Source organism: Myxocyprinus asiaticus, chromosome 22 (genome assembly GCF_019703515.2).
Source record: "Myxocyprinus asiaticus isolate MX2 ecotype Aquarium Trade chromosome 22, UBuf_Myxa_2, whole genome shotgun sequence".
Classification (NCBI taxonomy): domain Eukaryota; kingdom Metazoa; phylum Chordata; class Actinopteri; order Cypriniformes; family Catostomidae; genus Myxocyprinus; species Myxocyprinus asiaticus.
The window spans coordinates 39,488,944-39,502,478 of record NC_059365.1 but is presented as its reverse complement, the minus strand read 5'-3'; the positions used below and the strand labels follow the sequence as shown (position 1 = coordinate 39,502,478).

Below are 13,535 nucleotides of genomic sequence, written 5' to 3'. Positions count from 1 at the left end.
TTATTATCACATAGTTGTTTGGCTCCTTTTTAAATCATAATGATAACAGAAATCACCCAGATGGCCCTGATCTAAAGTTTACATACCCTTGAATGTTTGGCCTTGTTACAGACACACATGGTGACACACACAGGTTTAAATGGCAATTAAAGGTTAATTTCCCACACCTGTGGCTTTTTAAATTGCAATTAGTGTCTGTGTATAAATAGTCAATGAGTTTGTTAGCTCTCACATGGATGCACTGAGCAGGCTAGATACTGAGCCATGGGGAGCAGAAAAGAACTGTCAAAAGACCTGCGTAACAAGGTAATGGAACTTTATAAAGATGGAAAAGGATATAAAAAGATATCCAAAGCCTTGAAAATGCCAGTCAGTACTGTACAATCACTTATTAAGAAGTGGAAAATTCGGGGATCTCTTGATACCAAGCCAAGGTCAGGTAGACCAAGAAAGATTTCAGCCACAACTGCCAGAAGAATTGTTCGGAATACAAAGAAAAACCCACAGGTAGCCTCAGGAGAAATACAGGCTGCTCTGGAAAAAGAAGATATGGTTGTTTCAAGGAGCACAATACGACGATACTTGAACAAAAATGAGCTGCATGGTCGAGTTGCCAGAAAGAAGCCTTTACTGCGCAAATGCCACAAAAAAGCCCGGTTACAATATGCCCGACAACAGCTTGACACACTTCACAGCCTCTGGCACACTGTAATTTGGAGTGACGAGACCAAAATAGAGCTTTATGGTCACAACCATAAGCGCTATGTTTGGAGAGGGGTCAACAAGGCCTATAGTGAAAAGAATACCATCCCCACTGTGAAGCATGGTGGTGGCTCACTGATGTTTTGGGGGTGTGTGAGCTCTGAAGGCACGGGGAATCTTGTGAAAATTGATGGCAAGATGAATGCAGCATGTTATCAGAAAATACTGGCAGACAATTTGCATTCTTCTGCACGAAAGCTGCGCATGGGATGCTCTTGAACTTTCCAGCACGACAATGGCCCTAAGCACAAGGCCAAGTTGACCCTCCAGTGGTTACAGCAGAAAAAGGTGAAGGTTCTGGAGTTGCCATCACAGTCTCCTGACCTTAATATCATCAAGCCACTCTGAGGAGATCTCAAACGTGTGGTTCATGCAACACGACCAAAGACTTTGCATGACCTGGAAGCATTTTGCCAAGACAAATGGGCAGCTATACCACCTGCAAGAATTTGGGGCCTCATAGACAACTATTACAAAAGACTGCACGCCGTCATTGATGCTAAAGGGGGCAATACACAGTATTAAGAACTAAGGGTATGCAGACTTTTGAACAGGGGTCATTTCATTTTTTTCTTTGTTGCCATGTTTTGTTTTATGATTGTGCCATTCTGTTCGAACCTACAGTTGAATATGAATCCCATAAGAAATAAAAGAAATGTGTTTTGCCTGCTCACTCGTGTTTTCTTTAAAAATGGTACATATATTACCAATTCTCCAAGGGTATGCAAACATTTGAGCACAACTGTATATATATATTTTTAAATAACAAGATAAGTAGCAAAACTGCATAAGGCTTTTTGTCAGAGAATGTATTTTTACAGTGGAAACAAGTTAAAAAATTTGCCAGTACTGAAGAAGTAATCCAAAGTATTTAGAATACATTACTGACCTTAAGTATTCTAACAGAATACATTACAAATTACATTTACAGCATGTATTCTGTAATCTGTAGTGGAATACATTTCAAAAGTAACCCTCCCAACCCTGCTTATTAGTGTGGACATGGCCTGAGACAGCATATTAAAAAGTCGTCATTGGCCATTTTGGTGAGATTGGCCATCAAACTGAGCAGCAAAAAGTAATATTTTCACTTAAAATTTGAAGTCAACATGAAATAAAAGTGGAACCTATTTACATTGTTATACTGTTGATTTACAAAAAAATGATTAATGAAGTACTTTGGGTCAAAATAGCAAAGGAGCTCTTTCCACTAAAAGTGGGGAGGAAATAATTAACGAAAACAAAAGAGGTGCCCTTGAAATGAAAACAGAGGGCAAACTCGAAACGAAATTAAACATATGGATTCACACATTCACGGTGGTGGAGATCATAAAATAATCATCACAATCTTTTATTACAACAGCATCTGAGTTCTACCCTAAACGGGAAAATTATGTTAGCACAACAGCCAAAGCAAAAATTAGGCTATAGAGAGGTCCCTTTAAGAAAGCCATTACTAAGAATGTATAAAATTGCAGCTCTTATATCATTCCACATCCCATAAAGCATAAAAGAGCCAAAAGTTCATTTCCTTACTTTCACTGTCTTCATGCTTTGAAACATGACTATAAAAATCTACTTGCACTTGCTCAAACAAAGTTTGTACCATTCAGTTTAGCCGTCAGCAGGGCTGACCAGAGTCCTGTTTGGTAGCTCATGAACAGATTTCTTCTTCTAAAGCAATACATTTTCAGCATTGATTTGTGATACTGATAGTCCTTTTTAAAAGATGCTTTCCACATGTTTCAGTACACTAGTGATGGAAATGACGAGGCCAGTAGGTCCATGGTATGTAGCATGCAGTCCTGCTGCTCAGTGTTCTGTCCAAGTTGTAATTTCTGCAGGCACATAGAGACACATGATAGATAGATGCTTTGTGGTCCACTGAATGAAGAATATGAGGGGGATGCTTTGAGTCTAAAATGTTTTCCTCTTCATCACTGATGCACATTTGCATACCCACTCAACATCTTACAGTCTTCCTTCCTCTCTTGAGCACATACACGTGAATTTACAATATCTCTTTCAGTTCTATACCCTGTCCCGAGTTAAGACACTATATTTTTCAACACTTCCAACAGGACTGATAGAGTTAAAGTGCTATCAACAGCATTTATAGCACAATGTTGGTTACCACAGAAATGGATTTTGACACATCCCTTTGTTTTTTTTCTTTTAAAGCAAAGATTGTGGTTAAAGTAAGGCATTTAAAATGGAAGTAAGGGGCAAGGTAATGCTTTGAAAGTATAGTCAAAAGACTCATTTATATCTAATATTTTTAACTCATGTCATGACCATGTAAAGCCAGTAAACCCAGTAACTTTTTCATTCTGCACACAAAGATACAAGAGAATGACCTTTTACTTTACCCTCAGAGATCCAGCATAGCATAACTGTACGGAACTGGAATATTGACTTAAGTATTTGAATTTTTAAGAGATTAGAGGTTATCAGAATAGTTGAACTTTGTATTTGGCCAATCACAAGCATTGCCAACGTTCTGCCACATCTCGGAATATTTACAGTTAATTCCACCTCTAAAAAAAATCAAAACACAAATCTGCTGTTAAAAAAATACAATAAAATAAAATAAAATAAAATACACTACAAAAATCTTAAATTTTGTATGGATTACAAACTACAGGTAACAATAGCTGACACTAAATAGTTTCATAACAACAGTTTTGGAGGGAAAAAACCCCTGAATATGAACTGTCTAAAGTCACACAAAAAGGTCATGGCTAGTTGACACAGTTGCTTGTAACACTTTTGGGTTACACTTTATTTTACAGTGTCCTTGTCACAGTGTAATTACACAAGTAATTACTGATTATTACTAATTAACAACATGTATTTACTATAGGTTTAGGGTTTGGTTTGGTTTAGGCTTAGTTGCTTGTAATTATGCATAATTGACTGTTATTACTATAGTCAATACATGTAATATGTGTAACAAGGACACTGTAAAATAAAGTGTTACCCACTTTTAGAACAAACTGAGCAATTTTCCAAGCAAGTTTTTGACCCTTTTTTTCTTCTTCATGCCCAACATGTTTACCGATTGAAAAATGATTATATTTCCCATAAATATCAACTTTCATAAATTTGAGACAATTTTTCTAAGTGCGGCAAAAATGCAATGCTGGGCATTAGTGGTCAATGGTATTTATGGTATATTAAATATGCAACATTACATAGAGATGATGGGTATTTTTATTATTTTGATTACTCTGGCAAATATATCATTAATATCAATAGGCCTTATTAGTTTAAAATAGTAAAATGTCATGAATGTTCATGAATTTACACTTTCTGCTTAAAATTAAATATTTTTCATATACTTTGTGTATTGAATTGTGAATTCAGAATTTCCCCTTACTGTCTAAAAAAAAACGGTGCTGACATTTTGGCAACCCTAAATGCTCAACGTTGCAATTTTAAAATATTTTGCCAAGATTCACCCCAAAATATTCATAAATATTCATCATTTTTATAACCAGTGGCTTCCTAAAAACACTTAAAAAAAGATTCCATGCTTGGGTCTCTGAGATTTCAAATAAATTCCAAACACAGGAATTATATCAGCACAACTAGAAGGTCATCTGCTTATAATAGTAGTCCCACTACATAAAAGAAAAAAAGGATGATTTAGACAACTTTACAGATCAAATCAAACATATTTAAAGAACAAATAATATTAACAAAAATATGACCTTCACATTTCTATTTTAAAAGCCTCAATGTTCATGGCCCTGCCTTACTAACCACTATTTTTGCTTTCTTTTTAAACTGACGGACAAGTCGAAATAATTTTCTGTAGTAATCAACATATATACCACAAATCCTGTAGATAGAGCTCAGCTTGTATTGAACCTGGAAAATTCCATTCAACATATCCCTGGATACAATATTGATCATCGGCTTTTTAGCAGAGTTATAAAACAATGGTACAGGGTTAAACTTAGTAAACTACTTAAGGTTACAATGTATTCATCTTTACAAGTGTCTTCCCATAATCCACTATATTTCCCAAATGGATAATTGTACAATTAATAAATATAACATAATAAATAATTACAAGGGGTCAGTTAATACTACATGGATCTTTACATGCACCCCGGTGTGTGGCAAAGCCCTTAAACTGGCTACTTAATAAGGCTGATACGAGCGCCGCCTCATGAGTAAACCGAATGCTACATCTAAACCTGACCTGTCCATCAGGAAGCCATTACTGCACACAGCCACATATTGTGATGTCACGAAGAAAGTTATTGGGTCAAACACATTGTGCCATTAAGTGATGTCATGAATAAATTAAGTTCTAATACCATCACAGTATGTTGATTGTGATGTCATAATAAAGTCTTCTATACCTTCAAAACATGCTCCATATTGGAATCAAAACGGATCTCCTTGTTACATCAACATGCAGCAGATTGATGTCATAGTGCAACTCATCTTAGCAACATGAAATTTTCCTTTCTCTTGACATTATATGCATTGTTGTGTCGCCGTTTCTTTTCCAATACAGTCTTGGTCTCCCTTTCCTTTCGTATTTGGCACATAATGCTTATAGCATTATTAACAATGTTTATTTTGTAGTAATAATACTAATAATACATATAATGGTCATAATAAATTTACTGTACACTGAAATAAGGACATTGTAATGCTACGTTTGTATTTTTGTCGGTTCAAGAAATGAGTGCGTCTCGTTTATCCAATCGCACTGCAGTCCGGGTCTGACTTGAGTCTATGACGTGAGTTCAAAGGTCAAAGTAAGAAAGCTGTTCAGCTATTGTGCTCTGGAGCGTTTTTATGACCAGCCCGTCCGTTGACACTGTGACCTTGGCTTATAGATGGGCTGGATTTAGTTTTACGCAGGTAACCTTCCTTCCCCTCCACATTGAACAGACTGGCTTCAATCTTGTCCAGGTCATCACTTCCTGTGCGGAACTTTGCCTGCAGGAGACTGACGTATGTTTCGTAACGGCATTTCTGAAGTGACAAAGAAAAATAAAGTCAAGATTACTTTAAAAGTTAAAATGCTTGGTTTTGGCTTGCTTTCTTTTATGTACCAAGTAGTTCCATGGTAAATAATATATATATATATATATATATATATATATACAGGTGCATCTCAATAAATTAGAATGTCGTGGAAAAGTTCATTTATTTCAGTAATTCAACTCTAATTGTGAAACTCGTGTATTAAATAAATTCAATGCACACAGACTGAAGTAGTTTAAGTCTTTGGTTCTTTTAATTGTGATGATTTTGGCTCACATTTAACAAAAACCCACCAATTCACTATCTCAAAAAATTAGAATATGGTGACATACCAATCAGCTAATCAACTCAAAACACCTGCAAAGGTTTCCTGAGCCTTCAAAATGGTCTCTCAGTTTGGTTCACTAGGCTACACAATCATGGGGAAGACTGCTGATCTGACAGTTGTCCAGAAGACAATCATTGACACCCTTCACAAGGAGGGTAAGCCACAAACATTCATTGCCAAAGAAGCTGGCTGTTCACAGAGTGCTGTATCCAAGCATGTAAACAGAAAGTTGAGTGGAAGAAAAAGATGCACAACCAACCGAGAGAACCGCAGCCTTATGAGGATTGTCAAGCAAAATCGATTCAAGAATTTGGGTGAACTTCACAAGGAATGGACTGAGGCTGGTGTCAAGGCATCAACCACACACAGACATGTCAAGGAATTTGGCTACAGTTGTCATATTCCTCTTGTTAAGCCACTCCTGAACCACAGACAACATCAGAGGCGTCTTACCTGGGCTAAGGAGAAGAAAAACTGGACTGTTGCCCAGTGGTCCAAAGTCCTCTTTTCAGATGAGAGCAAGTTTTGTATTTCATTTGGAAACCAAGGTGCTAGAGTCTGGAGGAAGGGTGGAGAAGCTCATAGCCCAAGTTGCTTGAAGTCCAGTGTTAAGTTTCCACAGTCTGTGATGATTTGAGGTGCAATGTCATCTGCTGGTGTTGGTCCATTGTGTTTTTTGAAAACCAAAGTCACTGCACCCGTTTACCAAGAAATTTTGGAGCACTTCATGCTTCCTTCTGCTGACCAGCTTTTTAAAGATGCTGATTTCATTTTCCAGCAGGATTTGGCACCTGCCCACACTGCCAAAAGCACCAAAAGTTGGTTAAATGACCATGGTGTTGGTGTGCTTGACTGGCCAGCAAACTCACCAGACCTGAACCCCATAGAGAATCTATGGGGTATTGTCAAGAGGAAAATGAGAAACAAGAGACCAAAAAATGCAGATGAGCTGAAGGCCACTGTCAAAGAAACCTGGGCTTCCATACCACTTCAGCAGTGCCACAAACTGATCACCTCCATGCCACGCCAAATTGAGGCAGTAATTAAAGCAAAAGGAGCCCCTACCAAGTATTGAGCACATATACAGTAAATGAACATACTTTCCAGAAGGCCAACAATTCACTAAAAATGTTTTTTTTTATTGGTCTTATGATGTATTCTAATTTTTTGAGATAATGAATTGGTGGGTTTTTGTTAAATGTGAGCAAAATCATCACAATTAAAAGAACCAAAGACTTAAACTACTTCAGTCTGTGTGCATTGAATTTATTTAATACACGAGTTTCACAATTAGAGTTGAATTACTGAAATAAATGAACTTTTCCACGACATTCTAATTTATTGAGATGCACCTGTATATATACACAGTTGAAGTCAGAAGTTTACATACACCTTAGCCAAATACATTTAAACTCAGCTTTTCACAATCCCTGACATTTAATCATAGAAAACATTCCCTGTTTTATGAGCACTACATTATTTATATATACATATATATATATATATATATATATATATATATATATAGTACACACACAGTGCTGGGTAGATTACTTCTGAATTGTAATCGGTAAGTGATTAAAAATTACATGACAAAAATTGCAAACAGTAACGTAATCTCACAGATTACATTTGTGGGGTAATCTAATCTGATTACTTTTAGATTACTTCCAACATAACTGTTTTATTTGATGTCACTTGCATTTGAGTAGGATAATCTTGTACCATTTTAACATAAAAATACAAAGAGGAATGAAAATATATTCCATTCTTTACTGCTAAAAACGGCATCCAGGTGTGGAGAGAGATCAGACCAGTTATATTTAAGAATCAACATTACAAAAACGGCCTCAAAGTTATCACTAAAGTAAAAGTGATTCATTTACATTATTGAAGTCGAATATAAAAGCAATTCACGAAACTATTATATTTTTTTTTTAGGGTATTAATGCAATTGGATCACATTGTCAATATGAAATGATGTGCATTTAGGCATTTTGATGCATTTGATGGACAAAACCTTTCCAAACACATAGCGACACATGGTTCCGTTACACACAGAGTGATAATTCAAATAATAATTCAGATATATTCGTCAGGAGTTAAGCAAAGTAAGTTAAGAAAACATGCACAATTTGCAGTTGACAGGATATTAACCATTGGAAGGCAGAGTTTACATTTCACAGTGATGTTTTTGCCCCGTGTCGCCTTAAAAGTGAAATTACCTCTGTACATAAAGTGTATCTGTCTACATCCCGCAAGACGACAAGGAACACCCACTACATGAAGAGGTGGGTAGAGTAGCCAAAAACATTACTCAAGTAAAAGTACAATTACTTCTTAAAAAAAAAAAATAATAATTACTCAAGTAGAAGTAAAAGTACTCATGTTAATAATTTCTTGAGTATGAGTAAGAAAGTATCCAACTGAAAGAATACTATTTACAGTACTTCCACGTATAACATAATAGACGTTTACTCCCCAATATTCCATTTCATAATACACATTTAACATGTTACATAATAATAATAATAATAATAATTACACTAATGAGGAGGTCTCTAGCATCAGTCACTAGTGCACCTCTTGAGGCCAGGGGAGTGAGGTTTACACACTGCACAGCTACCTAGCTGGCTACCGAAATGCTGTCTGCACGTGATAGGCAGAACAAAAGGCATTTACACTTAAAACGGATGTTAAAATGGATACAGACACAGATGTATTGCAGCACTGATATAAAAATTTATACTTCTAAACTGAGGTCCTAAGAGCCCATAGATACAGAATCACCCTGAAAATGACCATCACCATGACACAGACGAGCTCATATTATCACAAAATCACCAAAACTTACCGCAATGTGCTTTCTTAATGTGGAGCTGTAATTTTAATCTTGAAATATCCGCTTGTCTTGGTGTAAAATTAAGGCATTGTGTGGTGAAAGAAAGTGTTTGTTTTGAGCACTTGCTGTAGGAGTGATGAGCTCAACTCGAGTGACAGAGCGCCACTATAAGTTCCGCTGTAGTAAAAGTCCCATTAAAAAAACTCAATAAATTACACACTTAATAACACTCATTGAATTAAAACCAGTAATGTAATGAGAGGCCAATTGTAACGAAGTAAAAGTACATACTTTTCATTAGAAATTTACTTGAGAAAGAGTCAAATGTACCCACAATTAAACACTCATAAAATATATTTTTTTCAAGTAAAAGTTACTCGAGTAAATGTAGCAGGTTACTACCCACCTCTGACTACATGACACATCCACTCAAAGTATCGCCTCTCTTAGATCATAAAGAAATTCTTTAGACCTTATTCATGGTAGCGGCATCTTTGATTTTTTTAATGGGAATGACAACAAGGGATAGACTTACAATCTCTTCAATGGCACGCTTAAAAATAAAGCTGTAAAAAGCTCCTAGATCACAATAACGATCTAAAAAACGCTTTAAATTGCAGTGCAGCCCATTGAAGAGACTGTACGTCTATCCCTCACAGCCTCATTGTCATTCCCGTCAAAAATCAAAGATGGCACTGCTGTGAATAAGGTCTATTGGCTAAAAGAACTATTAAAATCCAATGCAATTGCTGTTTTATTCATGTTGTCTTAACTGTGTAAATATAACAAAGAATAACTATGAAATGATATGTCACATATCATATTATTAAACCGAAGATATAAATGGTGACTTTTTGTAAATTTCTCTGTTCCGTTTTTCCAGTTTGAGCCGCTGGCTTCTTCTGCTCTTAATTTTCATCACTTTTCTCCTCACGGTCGCCACCTACTGATTTGGCGGTATGATTGTTTTCAATATAACTTTTAAGTTGCAGTATATTTAATCATTTTACAAACTTTACATTTTTTAAATACACTTCTCGGCCTGTGTGGAACTGGTTCTGAGACAGCCGAGTTTGTATTGGGTCTGACCTCATAGGTTAAATAGTGCTCTTTGATTCGATATTCTTCTGATTCTTTATTCTTGGGCGTCAGATCCGGTGGGCTTCTCTTGTGTTCCTCCAATTCCAAAGAGATCTGTTTCAGTTTGTTCTCATGGGACTTCAGTTGCTCCTCCTGCACCAATCACAGAGACCAATCAATCAGAGGCAGACCAATCATATTGGGTCAAATTAAAAATGAGCAGAGCTGTATGTGGTTTTGTTAAAAATGGAATAATAGCAACTGGTCTTATAGAATCACATTACTTTAACAATGTCTAGTTGTACGTATCGGGGCAGTTTCCTGGTGAAATGAACATTAGAGTTGCTACAACAATAATGACTTTTATTCCCTTCCACAAAAAACTGCAGATTATCAGTTCATAAACACTTTTCACCCTGTTGCTCACACAATGTTATCTTATGACATCTAAACAATTTTACTACAGCACATGACTTGTAAGGCGATACATTTTAAAGTTTGCATTACGTAACCAACTACATTTATTAGCTTGTTTGATTGTGATCAAATTGTGCGGTATCTCAACAGATAGTGCTGCACTTGCAATACAAAGGACTGTTGTACAAGTTCCGAAGAGCACGGCAGTCGACACAAGCATGTCATAAAAGCACCACAAAATGACATGGTTGCTTCAGCAATTGTTTTTAAGCTCACATTTGCTTTTTTATTACACAATTGGTTAGGTTTAAGGTTTAGGTGTTAATGATATGTGTGGATGAGAAACAGATCAATATTTAAGTCCATTTTTGCTATAAATCTCCACATTCACTTTCATATTCTTTTTTTGTTTTTGGCAATTTGCATTCTTTGTGCATATCGCCACCTACTGGGCAGGGAGGAGAATTTATAGTACAAAAAGGACTTAAATATTGATCTTTTTCTCACCCACACCTATCATAACACTTCAGAAGACATGGATTAAACCACTGGAGTCTTATGGATTACTTTTATGTGGCCTTTATGTACTTTTTGGACCTTCAAAGTTCTGGTCACCATTCACTTGCATTGTATGGACCTACAGAGCTGAGATATTTTTCAAAAAAATCTTAATTTGTGTTCGGCAGAAGAAAGAAAGTCATACACATCTGAGATGGAATGAGGGTGAGTAAATGATGAGAGAATTTTCATTTTGGGTGAACTATCCCTTTAATTACGGTCAGTGGATGTGATTAATTGCGTAATTCTTTTTTTTATGTGGTATTTTTATATAATTAATCACACTGAATTAACATGTTAAATTGACAGCCCTATTTTTAATATAATAAATACATGTATTTGCATGTGTGCTTGTTAGCACGAACACAGATGCACTGGAGATGGACACTAGGGTGTGTATAGATAGACTGCATGTGTGTAGTAGTTTACCTGGTTGAGTCTAGTTGTGGATGAAGGCAGCAACGGTCTGCAGAATTTCTTCATGGAGCCAATGGCAGCAGGAAAAGCCGGAGCCGAGAAAAGAGCCGCCACCAGATTTATCCTGAAAATCCATGACATCATCTCCTCCTCACTCCTACACACAGATATACAGAGGGTAAGTGCTTGAAAATCTTAACATATATTCAGGGATGATATAAAGTTAGTCCATTTTTATTACAAAGTAAACCCATACAAAATAAAATTGCATCACCCTAAAGGGGTTTATTTTGCAATAATGACCAACTGACTGTACTCTGTTCCACTTATTACATGGGTACTTACTAGAGGTGAGACAATTCGCTCTGACAACGATTCGATTACGATTCTTTACCTAACGATTACGATGCATCATAAAATCTGAAATGTGGTCACGTTTCGATTCAATTATTTTGGAACGATTCAAAATAATTGTCAAAAAAATATGCTGAAAAGTTTTTACTGAACATTCGTAATTTAGACAGCACAGAAATGCACCAGACTTGAGCACTAGAGTCACAGATGCATTTAGGACCAAGGAGGTTTGGCTTATAGCCTATGTGTGGCTACATATATTAACAAATAAAACATGACATGATATGCACAATAGATATAATGAACATGTTAATATATTACATTTAGACATAATATGGTATAATATCTGATAGTAATAAATAATAACATAATGTCTGATGCAACATGATGCACACACACAAACAGATGGTAAACCGTTAAATAAGTGTAACAGATTTGCATATCATGTAACGTTAAGATATTGCACCAATAATTAAAGTTGAAATGTCATGTGCAGGCAGATAAGATCCATGTTTAGATCGAGCAGGGTCATCGATTAAAAAACTGTCTATTAGTAGCGTGTAAATGTGGTTGTGGTATGTGGTAACCGAGTTCCCTATTCATTTTGGGACAGGGAGAGAGGCACGAGGCGGCTAAACAGAGGCGCCTCTGCTTGTCAAGCTCATTTATGTGAATCCAGTCACATTTTCATGCAGTAATCGAGGAAGAAGGCAACAACAATGAACTTACTTTTGGCAAGTAGATCTGAATATTTTTGAATAATGACAGAAAGACAAACTCAGCAGCATCTATGCATCCATTTTATATTATGTAGGTTCACGGGCTGAACTCGGCATCATAAACGTTCTTTATTTCAAAGTGCGCTTTCTTTCCCTTCAATCTCGCATGCTCCCCTCCGTGTCTGTTCCTAGAAGGTTAGTGTAATATAAAACGGTCACATTGGGTATTAATACAGTAATGATAATCGATTCTTAAATTCCATAATCGATGCATCGAAATTTCTTCGAAAGATGCATTTTCACACCCCTAGTAATTACCAAATAAATAAATGGACATGATATATTGATTTGTGTTTAAATAGTTTTATTATGTGAGAAGAAAAACACAGTAGAGAGATACAAGAGACTAACATAGATATGTAGCAAATCGGTTGCCTGGAACATCGATCAATTATACAGTTTAGCGTTATACAAAAACATTTGACCACACAATTCCACGACAGAACAATCAGAATATAAAACTCTGGAGAAGATAAGGATAAAGATAAAGACTCTTAAAACTGATTAATACAAAAAGAGATAGTGTATTGTGTGAGAGCAGATAAAGAGGTGTGCTGCTTACGGTGCCTGCAGGAGGAACACCCTCCAGTCAGAAGTCTTCAGTTTCAGGACATTTGCTCTCTTGCTGTAGTCACAGGCTCTTATAGCCAGTGCGTGATGAACCCGGACTGCATTCTTCAGATCCACCTCTGACAGATCTTTATCAGGCTTATACTCATCCTGTCCACACGGTGGAGACAAAGAAAGAGGAAAAACACCAATATCAGAGACAATGGGTGCGTCTCAATCAGCAATGAAAGCCTTATTTTCTGTCTTTAAAAGAGAGTTTGTTTGTAATTATCTTTCATTTCAAATGTGCATGAAAGGGAAACAGTCCTGCAAACTGTTAAGCATTAGAGTTGCAAGAAGAAGATTCAAAATGTGTTCATTAATGTTCTGTTACATAATAGCACTGTACCTTTTCATTACAAGGCTCATAATGGCATGT

General features: G+C 36.3%; 1 protein-coding gene across 2 annotated transcripts in view; it reads right to left on the bottom strand.

Moving 5' to 3' along the window:
• Positions 1-2,083: 2,083 nt before the first annotated feature.
• psd2 (pleckstrin and Sec7 domain containing 2) overlaps positions 2,084-13,535 on the bottom strand; it is an 82,135-nt gene continuing 70,683 nt past the window's right edge. For both annotated transcript variants that reach the window (XM_051649276.1, XM_051649278.1), the window contains 4 exons: positions 13,110-13,267; positions 11,427-11,571; positions 10,032-10,175; positions 2,084-5,760 (listed from right to left, as the gene is read on the bottom strand). In XM_051649276.1, coding sequence (XP_051505236.1) covers positions 5,554-5,760; positions 10,032-10,175; positions 11,427-11,571; positions 13,110-13,267 — 654 coding nt within the window. In that variant the 3' untranslated portion in view covers positions 2,084-5,553. The remainder of the gene's footprint in view (positions 5,761-10,031; positions 10,176-11,426; positions 11,572-13,109; positions 13,268-13,535) is intronic.